Source organism: Felis catus, chromosome B1, assembly GCF_018350175.1.
Source record: "Felis catus isolate Fca126 chromosome B1, F.catus_Fca126_mat1.0, whole genome shotgun sequence".
NCBI lineage: Eukaryota > Metazoa > Chordata > Mammalia > Carnivora > Felidae > Felis > Felis catus.
The window spans coordinates 118897119-118917260 of NC_058371.1; the positions used below are offsets into that span (position 1 = coordinate 118897119).

The 20142-nt window shown below is 37.9% G+C and overlaps 1 protein-coding gene across 7 annotated transcripts in view; it reads left to right on the forward strand.

The window, feature by feature from the left end:
- Positions 1-1179: 1179 nt before the first annotated feature.
- The window catches only part of CENPE (centromere protein E), an 85351-nt gene continuing 66388 nt past the window's right edge, over positions 1180-20142 (forward strand). For all 7 annotated transcript variants that reach the window (XM_023252887.2, XM_019829159.3, XM_023252886.2 and 4 more), the window contains exons 1-13: positions 1180-1334; positions 3100-3191; positions 5816-5905; positions 6023-6141; positions 7314-7433; positions 7830-7911; positions 8064-8131; positions 8204-8269; positions 12473-12524; positions 14265-14352; positions 14697-14826; positions 16370-16489; positions 19870-20028. In XM_023252887.2, coding sequence (XP_023108655.2) covers positions 1279-1334; positions 3100-3191; positions 5816-5905; positions 6023-6141; positions 7314-7433; positions 7830-7911; positions 8064-8131; positions 8204-8269; positions 12473-12524; positions 14265-14352; positions 14697-14826; positions 16370-16489; positions 19870-20028 — 1242 coding nt within the window. In that variant the 5' untranslated portion in view covers positions 1180-1278. The remainder of the gene's footprint in view (positions 1335-3099; positions 3192-5815; positions 5906-6022; positions 6142-7313; positions 7434-7829; positions 7912-8063; positions 8132-8203; positions 8270-12472; positions 12525-14264; positions 14353-14696; positions 14827-16369; positions 16490-19869; positions 20029-20142) is intronic.

Below are 20142 nucleotides of genomic sequence, written 5' to 3' on the forward strand. Positions count from 1 at the left end.
TGTGTACACAATTCCACACCTTGGGTTTCTATCAGTTAATGAAACACCTTGAAGAGCTTTCTAAAGTACATATTAAGAGCTATATCATTCTTTTTACGAGCTACATAGCATTTCATTTTATTGATAATATTCCATCCATTTAACTAGTCTCAGATTTATTATTTATTGGCACTTAATGTGTTTTCAGCCATTTGCTATTGTAAGCAATCCTGCAACCCATATACATGTATCCTTGCACAGTCCTTCAAATACATGTATAAATAAATTCTTAAAAGCAGAATTGCCTGTAAAAAGGGCATAAATACCTTCCACTTTTTATTGATATTGCCAAATTTACTCCCAAAACATTTTTATTACATCACTAGAATTTTCTACTCCTCTAAATAATAAACAATTATTAGTAACTGCTGGTCATATTTTTGGTGAGGGAAAGGGAATAATTCCTGAAGCTCCTTAAACCAACTATGAAAGGGAATGAAATCACTCTTAAAGAAAATGTTAACACTTTACTATGATACATATTTTTTAAAAAGAAAATAGCACTATTTCCAGGAAAGAATTATTTAGAATTACTTTCCCACTCTTGCTAATAAATGTTCACCGTATTACTCAAAGAGTTTTTCCAGTGTTCAATAATTCTCTTTCCAAAACAGCTCCTCTTAGGAACTCACAGCCATTGGAAATAGGAGTTTAAAGAAAAAGGAAAATGTAAAACGTAAAACTCAGAGTTTCTAAAGAACACAATAAGATTCTTACGTTTCGGGGCAGCGAAGTGACTTTCAATTCTTGTCTTTTAGGGTGTTTTTAATTTTAAAAAGCTGTTAGGAGATTCTTAATTCTGTTGGTGGATTTAAAGGTCTTACCTCTTTGTGAAAAAAAATATATATCTGCCTTATTTTCCTACACACGGCAAACTCTTTAGGGGTGAGGTTTGTAAACAGCTGCCTGCATTTCAGTGACTTTTAGCAGATAATAGTTCTCTCCGCTGCAGCCAAAACAGCCGCTCGCCGCCTGCTTCCCCCATCTCCTCTCTGTGACTCCCTAACCCTACTCTTTTCCAGATCCTTTATTCCCCCCTCCACCTTTTATCCGTGGACGCGCCGCCGGCCTCGCATCCCCCGCGCCGAGCGCAGTGGAACAACCCATGACGTCACGAGGCCGCGGCTCAATCAGACGCGGAGTTTGGGAAATTTTAAACTTAAAGGCGGGGCGGCCGGTGCTCTCAGAAGAAGGGACGCTGAACAACTGTGCCAGTTCCCTGGGATCTAGCCTGGCAGGATGGCGGAGGAAGGGGCTGTCGCGGTGTGCGTGCGGGTCCGGCCGCTCAACAGCAGGTAGGTGGGCCAGACCGAGACCGGGTCCCAGCTGCGGCCTCTGGCGCGGGCCTGAGCCCCAGAGTGAGTCCTCGCTGCTCCTTCCTGCTGCCTGGTATCTCGGCCTCTTACCCGCTTTGTGCCACGGTGTCCTTATCTGGTAGTGACCAAGAGGAAGGATCGGAAGATCTATAAGACAATTTCCAGCTGTAGGAGTCTTTTAGATGTTAACTCAGGCTCGCCAACGTTAAAGACCTCAACGCCAGCCCTGCACTGCCTCTCCCCTAATGCGTTTCCCCACCCCACCCCACCCCACCCCATCCCACCCCACCCCATACCTTAAAGGAAGTCGTATCGGAAAGGTTTTTATTTGTACTCATCTGTCATTTTGCACTTAACTGCCTCTCCCTTATTACTGTGTACTTCTTGAGAGCAAGGACTAGTCTGTCTTGTTGCATTGTATTCAAAGGCACTCAAGACTTCAGTCAATGACTGAATTCAACATTCAGAACGTTGAATGGCTGATATTTATCAATACTGATTTTTTTTTTTTTTTAGTACAGTGTACTCTACTACATAGACACTACCATCCTTGCCCCTGTGGATCTACATTCTAGTGGGCAGACAGAAAATAAAGTAAAAAAATACAGAATGTTAAGTTGACATAATGTTACAGGAGTCATGCTACAGAGAAGAAAAGAAGGGGGGGTGGAAATGAAGTCTTTGCTTCTCTCTGATCTGTGGCCCTCACTCCAGAATACTAACATATTTTGTGTTTGAGAAATATTTGTTAAATATCACTAGGTGTTAATAAATGAGGAATTTCCTATTTTTAAATATCTCATTAGAAGACCATTATGTTACAATCACAATATTTAATCTCTTATTTTTGAAAGGGACTGATATGCAGTCAGAATTGATATGCAGTTAGGCATGTATAGGAACTTAGAGCAAGATGACGTTGAAGAGAGAAATAAACATGTTCCAGATCTAGTATGCCATGTTAAGAATTTCAGATGTTTTTTAAAAGTTGTGGGCAAGAGTGACATAATCAGAGTTGCATTTTGAATGTATCTTTTCAGCAACCAGTACTAGGTAGGAGGGTAGAAATGAAGAACTTCACCAGGAAACTCCCATGAGAAGGCAGGAGTTAAAAGTCTCGGCCCACTTAAAAGTCTTGGCTCCTCAAAGGCAGATTTTCCATTTTTCTCATATATAGTATAAGTCAATACTACTATTTTTTTTAAGTTTACTTATTTTGAAAAAGAGAGAGAGAGCAGGAGGAGCAGAGACAGAGGGAAAGAGAAAGAATCCCAGGCAGGCTCCATACCAACAGCCCAGAGCCCAACATGGGGCTCAAACTCACAAAACATGGCCTGAGCCGAAACCAAGAGTCCGACACTTAACTGACTGAGCCACCCAGGTTCCCCAATGCTATCTTTTAAAATATTCTTCAGAAGAAGCACCTGGGTGGCTCAGTCAGATAAGCGTCGGACTCCAGATCAGGTCATGATCTTACAGTTGGTGAGTTTGGGGCTCATGTCAGGCTTTGTGATAGCTCAGAGCCTGGAGCCTGCTTGGGATTCTGTCTCCTTCTCTCTCCACCCATCCCCTGCTTACACTCTGTCTCTCCCTCTCAAAAATAAATAAACATTTAAAAATAAATAAATTTATTTATTAACTAAAATAAAATATTTTTCAGAAGACAGAATCTTTTAAATTATCTGTCATATGACATGAATTCCATGACCAGTTTTACTAAAATGCAGTGTTTTTATTCTTTCAGAGAAGAAGCTCTTGGAGGAGATACCCAAATTTACTGGAAAACTGACAATAATGCTATTTATCAAGTTGATGGCAGTAAATCCTTCAATTTTGGTAAGTTTATAATAGCATCAAAAGTTAATATATTATCCTTTTCCTATTAGGACTACAAAAGGCTTATCCATAATACTGGATTTGTCATTAAAGATCAGACGAGGGGCGCCTGGGTGGCGCAGTAGGTTAAGCGTCCGACTTCAGCCAGGTCACGATCTCGCGGTCCGGGAGTTCGAGCCCCGCGTCAGGCTCTGGGCTGATGGCTCAGAGCCTGGAGCCTGTTTCTGATTCTGTGTCTCCCTCTCTCTCTGCCCCTCCCCCGTTCATGCTCTGTCTCTCTCTGTCCCAAAAATAAATAAACGTTGATAAAAGAAGGTATAGGGCCTTCTTAAAAAAAAAAAAAAAAGATCAGACGAGGCCTTGTGTAAACTGCATTAGTAAAAACTCAAAAATTGTTCATCCATCATGTATGATAAATAAGATAATAAATTGCTATTTAAAATGCAGTTATGTGTGGAACCTCAGAAACTTAACAGAAGACCATGGGGGAACGGAAAGTGAAAAAAATAGTTACAGAGAGGGAGGGAGGCAAACCATAAGAGACTCTTAAATACAGAGAACAAACTGAGGCTTGATGGGGGAAGGGAAAATGGGTGATGGGCATTGAGGAGGGCACTTGTTGGGATGAGCACTGGGTGTTGTATGTAAGCAATGAACCACGGGAATCTACCCCAAAACCAAGAGCACACTATATGTTAGGCAATTTGACAATAAATTATATTTTTAAAAATGCAGTTATAGTCATAGTGCCTCAAGGTTGAAACTAACATTTTTTCCTCTTATTCATTAGTGTATTTGTGGCCTAAAACCCCATAAGCCTAAAATATGTTGCTTGGTATCAAGTCATCTTTAAGATCTTTGATTTTAGTATATACTTTCCACAATTATTTTTAAGAAAATTCTTTAAAGAATAAGCAGTGAAGATATTCCTTCTTTGTCTGCTAAAATACAGCAAAGACCTGCCCCTGCTTTTGTGGAACTTCTCATATGATGAGAGAGAGGCTTTAAACAAGTAATTACATTTGTGACAGCATAAGCCTTGTGAGATTTACAGTGGGACATAACTAGTCTAGGTTTCTAAAATGGTACCACCGACACTGGGGCAGAAGGTCATGGAGGCCCTGAACGTTGACTCAGCTGATTTGTCTACTGATTTAATATGGGTCTACTGCTGACACTGTGCCAGATACAGTTTTCAGCATGTCATATTTATTAACTCATTGAATCCTCATAACAAGCTTATGTGGTAGGTACTATACAGTAGGTGCCCTTCCATTTCAGAGTAACTGAAATAAGCCTAGAGTCACACAGCTAGCAAATGGAAGAGTCAGACTCACTAGCATGCTGTCACTTAGGCACCTCAGGGCAACAGTGAGGCCCTCTCAACAACTCTGGGAGTAAGAATGGTTAGGATGTTGAACTAGCATTAAGCTAGAAAGCCATCATAAAAGGTTTTGGAGCAAAGATGTAAAGAAGAGAAAACAATTTCTGGTAAAGGACTCGTTTTAGAGTATTAACATAATTTTTAAAAAGGTACAATAAATGCCAGAGATTATAAAACCAAGAGAGAGGGATGCACAAGCATTCAGACTCATGATCTATGGGTTCTCTGTAGCCATGTATGCCCATTGTGGATTTGGACTTATCCACTTATCTAAAGCAAATGGCATTAAGATTTGAATTATCCTGCCATCTGTCCTTGCTCTGATATCATAACCCCTAAGCAGCCTTCAGATGGCACTTTGATTTTCCATAGAGCTCTGCCAACAGGGCAAATGTGTTGTCGTGATGCCAACCATGTGATCACTGAATTTCTCATTGCACGTGGATGCATTTCCCTCCTGCTTTAGAAATGCATTTCTTGTGAGCTTTTTAATATGAGGCTACCATTGAAAGAGTAGTCCATTTTTAATGTGCTAATTATGCTAACAAAATTAGCAGAGAACCACATCCTAGACTAGTGAATTCATCAGTACAAATGTACTCTAAACCCAGCCTCCTTTAGCAGCCAGCCAACTGGTCATTCCTTGTAACATTTCAGCTTTGTTAGGTCTCTTCTTCCATATGTGTGCATTTCTTATTTTAGTTTGAGCTAGGTCTTCTTGCTAAATATTTTATAAACCTTAAAATTTCTCAGTAGTAAGTATAAACCTTAAAATTTCTCAGTATACTAGGAAACACTTAGTCATATTTCTTAAGTATTGACTATAGGTTCACAATAATTCTATGAGGAAGAGAATTCATATCCATTTTACAGATTGGGTAATTGAGGCACGAAGGCATCAACCACCTTGCCCGAAGTCACACAGCTTATAAATGGTGGAACCAGATTTGCAGAGTCTGATTCGATAACCCTGTATTCAGCCACTGTGCCCTGCTGACTCTTAAAAGCACATAGAATAGCTGAGAAGTCTGACTTGTATTTTTTCTGTGTGAGGACCAACACATCTTACCTTATAGAGAAATATTTTTTCAGAGGACCAATAAGGTGAAGAGAATATTGTGTCTTAAATATTTTATCTTATCCTATCCTGACCATTTTATTTCTTTGGACAACTACTGAGAATGAAAACAAAGTTGGTTTGTTTGATTTAACTTCTGTATATGTGTTTTTTTCTTTTTAGATCGCGTCTTTCATAGTAATGAAACTACTAAAAATGTGTATGAAGAAATAGCAGTACCAATCATAGATTCTGCCATACAAGGCTACAATGGTTTGTATTCATTGTAGAAATATTTTGGTATTGGTTCTCTGTTCAAGTATTGATAGTTTCACATCTTACAGATTCATTTTTAATCTTTGCATGTGTGTGTGTGTTTTGGTTTTACAGGTACCATATTTGCCTATGGGCAGACTGCTTCAGGAAAAACATATACCATGATGGGTTCAGAGGATTATTTGGGAGTAATACCCAGGGCAATTCATGACATTTTCCAAAAAATTAAAAAGGTAAATAACTTAGGTAAATTTCTGGTACATAAAGGGAAAAGTAGTAATAGTAGGATGAAAACCTTAATATATTTTCTTATAATGATGAAAGGAAGTAGATTTACAGTTATCTCTTAATTAGCCATGGGTAAAGAAGGCATAACAGATTCATTTTTTTCCCCACAAACTTACTATGTAGAGCTTAAAGTTCTTTCATTCTTTTCCTTGAATCCTGAAACAGTAATAATCACACCAAAATGTGGGTGTTGAGGAACAGGAAAATCTTACCAGAATGGTTAGCTCCTCGTTGTCTTTGTGTAACTACCAGTGATTTTTTTTTTTTAATGTTTATTTATTTATTTTGAGACAGGGAATGAATGTGCTCAAGAGAGGGTAGGAGCAAAGAAAGAGAGAGAATCCCAAGCAGGCTCCACACTGTTAGGACAGAGCCTAACAAGGGGCTCAATCTCATGAACTGTGAGCCGAAATCAAGAGTCAGATGCCCACCGACTGAGCCACCTAGGCTCCCTGCTACCAGTGCTTATAAAGGAACAGAGGGGGTGCCTGGGTGGCTCAGTCAGTTAAGTGTCCAAGTTTGCCTCAGGTCATGATCTCATGGTTAGTAGGTTCTACCCCTGCATCTGGCTCTGTGCTGACAGCTCAGAGCCTGGAGCCTGCTTCAGATTCTGTCTTCCTCTCACTCTCTGCCCCTCCCCTGCTCATGCTTTCTCTCAAAAATAAATAGATGTTTAAAAAAATTTTTTTAATTAAAAAAAAAAAAAAAAACAGAAAAGTAGATGTAGAAAAAAGACAAGGAAAGCAGAAGGCCAGAATAAGCAACCTAGTTAATTAAGAGCTGGTTTTAGGTTTGTTTTTTCATTACTATTTTAATGATTTTAATGTTCTTATTTGAACATCCATTGGTAGGTTTTATTTTGAGTTCAGAGAGTTGGACCAGGCACTCTCCTCTTCTAATTCTTTGATACTATACTTTCCATTGTTACTGAAACATGTTTTTATATTTTTGTGTTTATTGTGGATATAAAACGACATGAGGTTTTGTTTGTTGTTTGCTTTACAAAGATAATTAATTTCTCAGAATGTTTTAATATTTAATATTAGCACATAAGTATTCAGTATTAGGTTTTCATAAATGGATGACCTCTGATGTTTTACATATTTTTTTCTGCTAGTTTCCTGACAGAGAATTTCTCTTACGCGTGTCTTACATGGAGATATACAATGAAACCATTACAGACTTACTCTGTGACACTCAAAAAATGAAGCCTTTAATAATTCGGGAAGACTTCAACGTGAGTAACAGAGTTAGTGTGGTTCTAAAAATAGTCTTGCTTATTGGGATTCATGTTCTTGAACATTTACCTTTAATTTCTGTATTTTTTAAACTGTCTCCTATTTGTATGGTTTATTTTTTTGTTTCTTAAGTGTTTATAGAGATAGCATATGAACATGTATCGTTTTTAAACACTGACAGCCGTGATATTTTGGTATAAGTGCCCCCTAAAAAAGAGCAAAATGGAAGTATCAGGTTAGAATTTGGTACAGAAGTAAATTGTATGTATCATAGTTTACTTGTTATTTTCATCCATTTTCCATTTGTAACTTCTGCATGTGAATTCTATACTAGCTCACACCTTCTTGTGAGATGCAACTTTTTAGTGACTTCTCTATTCTTAACCTTGTTTCAGAGGAATGTATATGTGGCTGATCTCACAGAAGAAGTTGTTTATACATCAGAAATGGCTTTGAAGTGGATCACAAAAGGAGAGAGTAAGACTTTATACTGTATTTTTCCAAAACACTTGTAAAAACTATTCAGTTGAATGTATTTAGGCTTTAAATCACACTTTTCACTCTAAAAAAAGTCAGTATTTTTCTTTGATTTTAATATACACACCTGAAATATGACTCCCTTTTCACAGAGAACAGACATTATGGAATTACAAAAATGAATCAAAGAAGCAGTCGTTCTCATACCATTTTTAGGATGGTAGGTAACTCTCTGTTTGGCCTTTCCAATTAGAAATGCACTGATTTTTTACAAGTTGTCTTTTCTGTCTAGATTTTGGAAAGTAGAGAGAAAGGGGAACCTTCCAATTGTGACGGATCCGTCAAGGTGTCCCATTTGGTGAGTATTGATGGACCATGATACCGTACCACATGGGCCAAACCATAATTTAATTTGGCTGCTGGATGTTTGGTTTCATAAGAACTGTTAACTGAACTAAACAGGCAAAAACACCTATAAATTGGTAGTTTAGTCTCATCTATAAACATAAGATTACAAGCTGAAACATCGGACGAATTCAGAGGGTCTTTCTTCCTGTTATGTTATTGCTGTTGTCTCCTAAAATTTAGAGCGAAGCACTTTTCCTAACCAGAGTTCTTGGGGAAGAGTTTTCCCGTACACATTTAAGAGTATATTCTTGAAACGGGGGTGGGGGCGATTTGGTATTGTTGTTGCTGTTGTTTTGTCTCAGCCAAAAGAATTGAGACTCGTGAGATCAACAAAAACCTAACTGGGATGGTTAAAAAGTAAATCACATTATTCAAGTTCATTCTTAAATAAAATAAGGAAATGTTTTTTTTTTAATTTTTTTATTTTTTAAACGTTTATTTATTTTTGAGACAGAGCATGAACGGGGGAGGGTCAGAGAGAGAGGGAGACACAGAATCTGAAACAGGCTCCAGGCTCCGAGCTGTCAGCACAGAGCCCGACGCGGGGCTCGAACTCACGGACCGCGAGATCATGACCTGAGCCGAAGTCGGCCGCTTAACCGACTGAGCCACCCAGGCGCCCCAGGAAGTGTTTTATATTATAAACATTGTGTTTACGACTGTAAATCCCTTGAAGGGAAGAAAGACATTTATTCATCTTGATAGCCCCAACACAGTATACGTAGTTTATATTGAGTACTTGTTTGCTGAATAGTGAATATAAACATGATGCAAACATTTCTTTTTTCTACATAAGTAAGCAACCATTTCCTTCTTGTTGCACTGAAGAAGTTCTCTTTTTTTTGTGCTTGCTTCCTGTTCCTTGCCAATATTGCTTTATTTCTGTCTTCAGGGTCTAAATTTCTTAGCTTCATGTAGGATATGATTTAAGATTATTCTTGAAAACTTCAGGGGAAAAAAAATAAAAAATCTCTAATTATTCACTTTACAGATTTGAAAAATCAGAGTCTTAATAAATTCTAATTCTTGTTCACCTCAGTTATTTTACCGTACCAATATAAAATTTATTTTAGTAGATGGTCTTGCTTTAATTTAACAATAAAACACAAAACCTAACTTCTGTTTTGTTTTCTAAACCCAATCTGTGATATTTCACTACAATTTTAACTTTTAATAATTTCTTTAATACTCTCGACATGTTCAGTAATCAATTTGATGACTTTTTTATATACTTTGACACTCTATCATCTAGGGAATATAGATACCATCTGGGGCTCCTGGGTGGCTCAGTCGGTTAAGCGGCCGACTTCAGCTCAGGTCATGATCTCTCGGTCCGTGAGTTCGAGCCCCGCGTCGGGCTCTGTGCTGACAGCTCCGAGCCTGGAACCTGTTTCAGATTCTGTGTCTTCCTCTCTCTGAACCTCCCCTGTTCATGCTCTGTATCTGCTCAAAAATAAATAAAATGTTAAAAAAAAATTAAAAAAAAATATAGATACCATCTGGTCCAACCCTTCAGCCTTTCTACTTATTGTAAGTATCTTCTTGGAAAGAAGTCTTCCTCAAAAGATCATTTTCTGGCTCTGTTTTGTTTTGTTTTGTTTTGTTTTGTTTTGTTCTGTTCTGTTTTTTTAGCGTCTTCTGATCTTTCTGGTTCATAATATCCAGGTCCTTTTGGCTCTGCTTCTTCTCTGTTCCCTTTGTGGGAATTCTTTCTCCTACTCTACTGTCTAAAACATAGGAGTGTTCTGCTGTCGCCTTTCTTGCTTCCTGCGTCTGCCCTCAGACATTCTGTTATCGTTTCTGTATTGATGACAGTCAAGTATTTTATCTAGAGTCTCTGAGCTCTAATTCATGTCTTTATAAAGATGATTATAATTGTGTGTCTCACTGTTACTTCAAACTTCAGTGTGTCTAAAACAAAATTAATTTCTTTCTATCATAGCGAATATTCCTTTTTTCCAGTAGTACCAACATTATCCTGGTCACCTAGGTTAGACCTGAGTCAGTTCCGACTCATCTTTTTCAGCCTTCCCCCTTTTGTGTCCATTCATCAGCATTTCTTATTCAACATTCCCATGGGCATCACATTCATTTAGGTCCTCATCTCCTGACCTGGCCTCTATGACTCTGGTCTTCCTTTCTGTGGTCTGCTGGCAGATTTCTAATGTTACTAAGTACTGCTTTTGTTATGTTGCATCCTTTGGCAAATTCTGGCCACTCTCAACCAACCTGATTTGATTTCCCTCTACTCCACGTGAGCCCTCTCTCAGATAGATTGGTGCCTCTTGGTGTCTTTGAACACCAATATTTGTTCCCATTTTTATTCCTCAATTCATGCTGCCTTCATCACTACTTTGCCCCTTTATTATTTATCTAGGTCTTCTGTAGTAGATGCTACACCAGAAAGATTAGACTGAGTATTTTAGAGAAAGTAGTGTCTGAGATAGGACATAATTAAAGCAAGAGTGCATAATTACTGCCCATCCGTGAAAGTCTCTGACTTTGTTTTAATGCATTGAGAATATTTGCTGAGACTGCATCATGTTCTGAGCATAGTACCAGGCTCTGAGATTAGAAGAATAAGGAACACATCCCTCCATCACTTACTGTTTCCCATGCTACCTTACTAGTCCAAGCCGCCATTCACCTCTTGCTCAGATTCCTACACGAGCCTAGTGGGCCCCCTGCTGCCACTCTTGCCTCTCTCCAGTCCTTCCCCACCCACCCTTTTCACCCTTCTCTGACAAAATGTCTGTCACTCTCTTGCTTAAACCGTTTCCCATCACATTTAGAAAATCCACAGTTCTTGCTCTTGCTTACCATGCCCCATTCCATCTGACCCCTACCCACTTCTCTGACCCAGTCTTGTCCCAACTCCACTTCACCAACTCTGTTGTCCTTCCTATTTTTTGAACACACCAAGCTTATTTCTGCTTTGTGACTGGGTATACTAGCTGTTCTTTCTATCTGGAGTATGGCTCCCTTAGGCTTTGCATGGCTGGGCCCCTCTTCTCTGTCTTTCCAGATTCTAGCTTAATGGGAGGACTTCCCTGCCATCAAGTCCAAAGAACCTATTGTGTACCTTCCTCTTTCCCCTTCCAGCACTCTATTTAAATTATCTCTAATGAGGCACCTGGGTGGCTCAGTCCCTTGAGCATCCAACTCTTGATCTCAACTCAGGTCATAATCTCACAGTTCGTGAGTTCAAGCCCTACTTCGGGCTCTGTACTGACAGCACAGAGCCTGCTTGGGATCCTCTCTCTGTCCCTCTCTCACTCTCTCTCAAAATAAATAAATAAAACAACAAAAAATTATCTGCCATGATGCATTTCTTATCTTTTTCTTGCTTCTCACCAACTTTCTCCTCTCCCCAGCCTGCCCCATGTAGAATAAAAGCTCAATGAGAGCAGAGAACTTACATGTCTGATTCACTGCCATATCCCTAGTACCTAACAAACTGCCGGGAGCATGACAGGCAGTCACTTGTTGTCAACAATATTTGTGAAATGAAGGAGAGGCCCATGCTTTTAAAGATGCTACAGTGTAGGCAGAGACACAGATGACTAGCTCAACACAGTAAGTGCTGAAGAGTAAGTTGTATCTTTAAAGACCCTTGGGTACACAATTGGAAGAGCAGATCAAGGTGTGGGAGAGGAAGGATAAAGATGGCAAAGTTTCACTAAGAAGGTAACAGTTGTCTTTGGTCCCGAGTAAAGAATAAGGACAGTCTAGAAAATTAGAACTAACTAAACAAGGGGAATGGCAAAAGATAGCTCTTGGAAGCATAGAAGTACATGAAGCATTTAGGGCATAGTGAGTAGGTCAGCTAGAATTCAGAGTGAGTAATGTGTGGATTTAAAGCTGGAGGAACACAAGTGCCAGATTGTAAAGAATTATATTCACCATGGTAAGGTTTTGAACTTTGTGTAGTAAATAGAGAATCTATTCTGACATTATGGAGGCTATATTATAAGGCAGGAACAAAGTATACACATCAGTTTGACCCAAAAATGGTAACGCCTAACCGGTGGAGCAAGAGACCAGCATACAGATGGGGTATGCTGATAAACCATGTGTTAAAATTGTTCCTTCAGTCATTGGGATTTTATTTCAAGTTACCCTTCCTAAAGTTTCATTTTCATCTATCTTACAGAATTTGGTTGATCTTGCAGGCAGTGAAAGAGCTGCTCAAACAGGCGCTGAAGGTAATGGAAACTCGTAAATGTTTTGGCCTAAGTGTTATCTTGTTCTTTTACAGAATAAAGAAGTGCTACCTTGCATTTTAGAAGCTAATAAAGATAGTAAGTTTGTGACAAGACTCTTTAATGTAAAAAGCAGCTTCCATATCTAGCAAATTATCTATTTGGGGCTACTATAGCATCAATTAAAAAGCTAAAACTATGCAGTTGGTAGGATTGTATAGCTACAAAGCTGAAAGTACCATAAAAACCATCTAAATTTTCATAATTAGTAAGGAAATTCAGGAAGGTAGTCAGGTACAAAATTAATATACGATATTAATAACTCCTAATAAAAACAACAACCAGTTAGAATATTTAGTGTACAAAAAGACTCCATTTACAATAATGACTTAAAAGATCTAATATGTAGGAAAAAAACTCAACACAAATTACACAAGACCAAAATAAAGAAAACTTTAAAACAGACCTAAAGGATGTAATCAGATACTTAAACAAATGGAAAAGCATACTTAGATGGGAAGTTTCAAGATCATGAAGATGTCAAACCTTTCTATGTTTATTTCCTACAGCCTGACACAGAGACACTCCTCTGAGCATGGTCTCTATTCACCAAACCAGTGGATCCTCCAATCTGTAAACAAGAAATAAATGCTTGTTGTTTTAGCTGGCTTGTTAGAGCAGTAGCTGAAAAATGCATCTGTAAAATAACAGCTGTTCAAAACTATTTGTTGTAGTACCTTTTATATATGTGGTATATTGAAAACGCACATGACCCTCAACAGGGTGCTGAGGAAATAAATTTCAATACGTCCGTATAATGGAATTTTATGCTATAAAAGATAAAAACACCAGTGTTTACTGATATGATATATTGCCAAGTGAAAAAAAACAAAGTGCAAATTAGCATATATAGTGTGCTACTCTTTGTGTAAAAAAGAAATAAACATATATGAACTTGAATTTCTAAAAATTTCTACAAGAGTCAACTAAGAAAAGTGATTTTCTGGTAGGGGGACAGGAACTGGTTGAATGGAGCATAGAAGAAAGAGAGAGCTTTTTCAGTGTACTTTTTTGGGGGGGTATATGACTCATGAGAGCATATTAGTTTAAAAGTAAGAACTTTGTGGGGCGCCTGGGTGGCGCAGTCGGTTAAGCGTCCGACTTCAGCCAGGTCACGATCTCGCGTTCCATGAGTTCGAGCCCCGCGTCAGGCTCTGGGCTGATGGCTCGGAGCCTGGAGCCTGGTTCCGATTCTGTGTCTCCCTCTCTCTCTGCCCCTCCCCCGTTCATGCTCTGTCTCTCTCTGTCCCAAAAATAAATAAACGTTGAAAAAAAAAATTTAAAAAAAAAAAAAAGTAAGAACTTTGTTGTGCACCTAATAGGAATTAATTTGGTTGTAAGTCTATAGTTGCCTATATTTGGAAGTTTGGAAAAAATAGATTTGAACTGGGGAATTAGGCTCTTGGGGGAAATGAACTTTACTTCCCTGATTTTTTTTCTTAGCCATCATTTTCTTTTTGCTCTTTCTCTGAGGTGATGACCTTTCTGATTCACTTACTAGGTAGGAGGAACAGGGAAAGAGCTCAACCAGTGGTATTAAAGGTGGACTCAGATCTAATCCAAAGCACAGACTTTATCGTCTAACCCTTTAATTTCTAGTTTCTCTTACAATTTATTGATAAATGAGTTAATCATCTAATACCGAGGTCAGTTTTCATTTTTATGTTTGCTTAATAAATGCAGGTGTGCGACTCAAGGAAGGCTGTAATATAAACCGCAGTTTATTTATTTTGGGACAAGTGATCAAGAAACTTAGCGATGGACAAGTTGGGTAAGTTTTTTCCATTGTACATTTACCTATTAATGCTTACATTTTTCATTAGGTTGAGAATTTTAATACTTCAGTGACATTCAAACGTACTGATTTCCTCAATATGTTCAAAAGCTTTTGCGATTCTGTGAGGATGCTTAGCTTCTTAAATATATGACTACAACTTTTTGCTTTTTATTTTAAATATTTTTTACTGAGTAGTTTTGATCTGCCTCATGTAACCTATAAAGAATTAATTTTTAAATTGTAGCTAATTTAAGGTTCTGCATTAAAAACCAACCACTTTTGTTAAATAAAAATTCTTACGGTTTTTTTTTTTTCCCCCAAACTCCTTTCTCACTAAGTGGTTTCATAAATTACCGAGACAGTAAATTAACACGAATTCTCCAGAATTCTTTGGGAGGAAATGCAAAAACACGTATTATCTGCACAATTACTCCAGTGTCTTTTGATGAAACCCTTACTACTCTACAGGTAAGTTTGATTTTTAGTTCAATATTCAGGCCGGGGCGTGGGGGGGGGGGGGGGTGGGAGTGGGGAATCCTCTTTAAGAAGAAAAAATTACCCACTAACATTAGGGTGGTTTTTTTTTTTTTTTTTTTAATGACATACTATATCTATTACGATAAAATTGGTATACTGTCTACTAAATAGTATTCCTTAATTTTCCCAAATTTCAATTATTCATATCCCACCTCCACAGTTTTGCTGTATCCAACACTATTATACTGATACATTTCTCTTTAAGAAAGTCACTTTTTCTACTTTATTTATTGTAGAAGGAAGCTTTATCTCAATCCCATGAATGAAAAACTAGTATCACTTCCAACAAATAGGTACCCCAAAAAACACATATATGTGTGTGTGTTTATAATAAAATATCTCTTAAATTCCTGCTAGCTCATTGTTGATTGCCTTTGCTCTGAGCCTAAGGCTTATATTTTCTGTTAAAAAAAAAAAAAAAGGGGGGGCGCCTGGGTGGTGCAGTCGGTTAAGCGTCCGACTTCAGCCAGGTCACGATCTCGCGGTCCGTGAGTTCGAGCCCCACGTCGGGCTCTGGGCTGATGGCTGTTTCCGATTCTGTGTCTCCCTCTCTCTCTGACCCTCCCCCGTTCATGCTCTGTCTCTCTCAGTCTCAAAAATAAATAAACGTTGAAAAAAAATTAAAAAAAAAAAAAAAAAGGAAAAATGAGAAATGTCAATAGAATAGCCATCTCAGTCAAGGGTTCAATGTTATTTAATGGTCACCTTCATGGACCCACTTAAAGTTACTTCTGATACACTCTAAGAAACATTGTTTTAAATAGCTATTGAGCACTGGCTCAAGGTACTATGAAAGAAACAAAGATAGAAAGTACAGTCCCTGACTTCACAATTTATAGTCATATAGAGAAGGGGCACGTGGGTGGCTCAGCCAGTTGTGTCTGACTTTGGCTCAGGTTACAATCTCACAGCTCGTGAGTTCGAGCCATGCATCGGACTCTGTGCTGACCGCTCAGAGCCTGGAGCCTGCTTTGGATTCTGTGTCGCCATCTCTCTCTGCGCCTCCCTTGCTCGTGCTCTCTTCTCTCTTTCAAAAATAAGTAAACATTAAAAAAAAAAATCTTAAAGTACTATAAGGAAGATAAGACCTGTCTTCCAACGTGATTGGCTTGGATTAATTAACTGTTAATAAATGAAATAGAGTTCAGAGGAAGGAGAGGTACTTTCCACTGGAAGCAAAGCTTCAGAGTAGAGGGAGCATTTGCTCTTGACTTTGAGAGGTGGGTGGGATTCTAGTAAGCCAGTATTTGTAGGTTCTCTGTTGGCATATGTCTTCAAGATATTTCCCTGACTCTTCTGAAGACTAGCAGCCAGGGTAAGTTACAAGGATAGAGAATACTCTCTGTGTTCAAAAGTATTAAGCCACCTGGAAAGAGGATTGATCTTTCTTTATAAAACATAATTACAAGAAACCTAAATATTATTAATTAATTTTTTTGATGTTGGACACTTAACACTCTTGTATTTTCCCCAGTTTGCCAGCACTGCCAAATATATGAAGAATACTCCTTATGTTAATGAGGTATCAAGTGATGAAGCTCTCCTGAAAAGATACAGAAAAGAAATAATGGATCTTAAAAAACAGTTAGAGGAGGTATGTATGAACCAACAGATTTAGGGGCGCCTGGGTGGCTCAGTCAGTTGAATGTCCAACTCTGGATTTCAACTCAGGTCATGATCTCACGATTCATGGAATCGAGCCCTGTGTCGGGCTCCATGCTGGCAGCACAGAGCCTCCTTGGGATTCTCTCTCTCTCCCTCTCTCTGTCCCTCCCCTGCTCCTGTACTCTCTCTCTCAAAAGAAATAAATAAAAATTAAAAGAAAAAAAGAATAGGGGCAGATTTAGAACTAAGAGCTGCCCGAATACCCAGAGATTCTTAACTCCTCAATAGCTGAGGTCTACAACCTAATTTTTTTTTTGGGGGGGGGGGGGGGCTGTGTCATAATTTTTTATGGTGCTAAAATGGAAACATAAAATTTTACCATTTTTTAAGTGTAAAATTCAGTGGTATTAGGTACATTAACAGTGTACTGATATAATCACTGCCACTATTTCCCAAACTTCTTCATTGTCCCAAACAGAAACTCTGTGCCCATTAAATAATTACTTCCTATTTCTCCCCCGTCCCTCCAGCCCCTGGTAACCTCTACTCTCATTTATGTCACTATGAATTTACCTATTCTAGATACCTCTGGCAAGTGGAATCATGCAGTATTTGCCCTTTGTGTCTAGCTTATTTCACTTAGCAAGAGGCTTTCAAAGTTAATCCAAGTCATACTGTGTATTAGAACTTCAGTCTTTTTTTATCCATTGTCTGGATATAACACATTTTGTTCATCCATTCACCTGTTCATGGACAGGTGGGTTGATTCTACCTTTTGGCTATTATGAATAATGCTGCTGTGAACACTGGTGTACAAGTATCTATTTCAGTACCTCTTGTCAGTTCTTTTGCACACATACCTAGTTATAGAATTGCTGTGTCAGATGGTAATTCTATGTTTAACATTTTGAGGAACAACCATACTTTTCCACAGAAGCTGTACCATTTTGCACAACCAACACATTGCATGAAGTTTCGAATTTCTCCACACTTTCACCAATATTTGTTATTTATTTTACTTTTTTTATATAATAGCCATCCTAGTGAGTATAAAATGATAAGTGTGTTTAGTTTTATAAGAGACTGGGGGCGCCTGGGTGGCTCAGTCAATTAAGCATTCGACTTCGACTCAGGTCACAATCTCACCACTCCCTAGTTCCAGCCCCGCGTCCAGCTCTGTGCTGATAGCTCAGAGCCTGGAGCCTGCTTTAGATTCCGTCTGTCTCTCTCTCTCTCTCTCTCTGCCCCTCCCCTACTCACATATTCTCTCTCTCTCTCTCTCTCTCTCTCTCTCTCTCCTTCTCTCCATCCCCCTCCCTCCCTCCCTCCCTCCTTCCCTCCCTCTTAAAAATAAATAAACATTAAATTTTTTTTTTACAAATAAGAAACTGCCAAACTGTCTTCCAAAGTGGTTGCATTCCCACCAACAATAAATAAGAGTTCCTGTTGCTCCACATTGTTCAGCATCTGGTATTATCAGTGTTTTGGATTTTAGCCATTCTAATAGGTGTGTAGTGGGTATCTCGTTGTTGTTTTAATTTGCAATTCCCTAGTGACATATGACATTGTCTTTCCATGTGTTTATTTACCATCTATATGTCATCTATGGTGAGATGTCTGTTCAGATCTGTTGCCCATTTTTAAATTGGATTATTTTCTTATTGTTGGGTTTAAAAGTTCTTAGTGTTTTTTGGATACTAATTTCTTACCAAATATGTGTTTTGCAAATATTGTCTCCCAGTCTGTGGCTTGTTTCTTCATTTTCTGAACAGTGACTTTCACAGTGTGGGGGTGTTTTGTTTTGTTTTGTTTTGTTTTTTTATGCAAACATGATTCAACTTTATTTTTTTTTACAGGAGACTCTTTTTGGATTTTTAATTTTAGTTGAATCCAGGTTAGTTAACATATAGTGTAATAATGGTTTCAGGAGTAGAATATAGTGATTCATCAGTTACATATATCACACAGTGCTCAACAAGAGCCCTCCTTAATGCCCATTACCCATTAACCCCCACCCACAACCCCTCCATCAACCCTCAATTTGTTCTCTGTATTTAAGAGTCTTTTATGGCTTGCCTTCCTCTCTGTTTTTATCTTACTTTTCCTTCCCTCCCCTATGTTCATCTGTTTTGTTTCTTAAATTTAAGAAAAAGATTTATATGCTGCTGTAAACATTGGGGTGCATGTGCCCATTGGAAACAGCACACCTGTATCCTTTGGATAAATTCCTAGTAGTGCAACTGCTGGGCCGTAGGGTAGCTGTATTTTTAATTTTTTGAGGAACCTCCATATTATTTTCCATAATGGCTACACTAGTTTGCATTCCCATCAGCAGTGCAAAAGTATTCCCCTTTCTCTGCATCCTCACCAACATCTGTTGTTTCCTGAGTTAATTTTAGCCAATCTGACAGGTGTGAGGTGATCTCTGATTGTAGTTTTGATTTGTATTTCCTTGATGATGAGTGATGTTGAGCATCTTTTCATGTGTCTCTTAGCCATCTGAATGTGTTCTTTGGAAAAGTGTCTATTCATGTTTTTTGCCCATTTCTTCACTGGATTATTTGGTTTTTGGGTGTTGAGTTTGTTAAGTTCTTTATACCTTTTACAACCTAAATTTAAAATAGCTTTCAAGTAAGAAGAAATCAACTCATAAAAATTTTTCAATTTAATAAAAACTGAAAAATTTGATTTCTTGAAATTATTTTAGATTGTTTTTCATTTCCAAAAGGCAAAATTTGAGATGTTCAGATGGGCCAAGTAGAGATAGTCTTTCTAAATTGTCACGAATGCATAGGGAGTTAGGTTAAAAAAGAGAGACCATGTATAATTACTTAAAAGTGTCTTTTTATGTTCACATTATCTTGAATTCTTCTTCTGACTGTAAGACAATCTAATAAGATAGCATAATCATTTGTCATTGTAATTTGTTTATTTTAACCATTGTGGTCCCATATTTTGTAAAAATTTTATATTTTAGTTATCTTTTTAATAATGAGCTAAAATATCAAATGGAAGTCTTATAAGAACATCTGTTCCTTTGCTGTAGGTGTTCAAGTCTCTGCTGTTATGACTTCTCTGCCTAATTTTTAGGCAATCAATAGGATTGCTTTAACAGCCTTGTTATAATCTATATGGCATAGAATAGTCACATGGGAAGAAATGTTTATTTTACTTTATTATAAGTTAGAAAAATTACTCTTTGTGGCAACTGAGTATTAGTATTCTATAGGTAAGATATATTTTCTTTCGGTAAAATGTAAATTCTCATAGTTCACATACAAATTTAATATTCTGTTCTTTCAAGCTACTTTCAAGGCTTGAAAATCTAGCTATGTTTATTATTAATATAACTTAATATTATGTCTATAGGTTTCTTTAGAGACTCGAGCCCAGGCAATGGAAAAAGACCAATTAGCCCAACTTTTGGAAGAAAAAGATTTGCTTCAAAAAGTACAGATTGAGAAAATTCAGAACTTAACACGGATGCTGGTGACTTCTTCTTCCCTCACATCACAACAGGAATTAAAGGTAAAATTTAAAGGAATGACAACTCAGACTTAGTATATAGAGACTAGGATGGGTATTCCTATAGGTTTATAATATAGTTATACATTTCTTATCCTTTGTTACAGTGTATTCAGG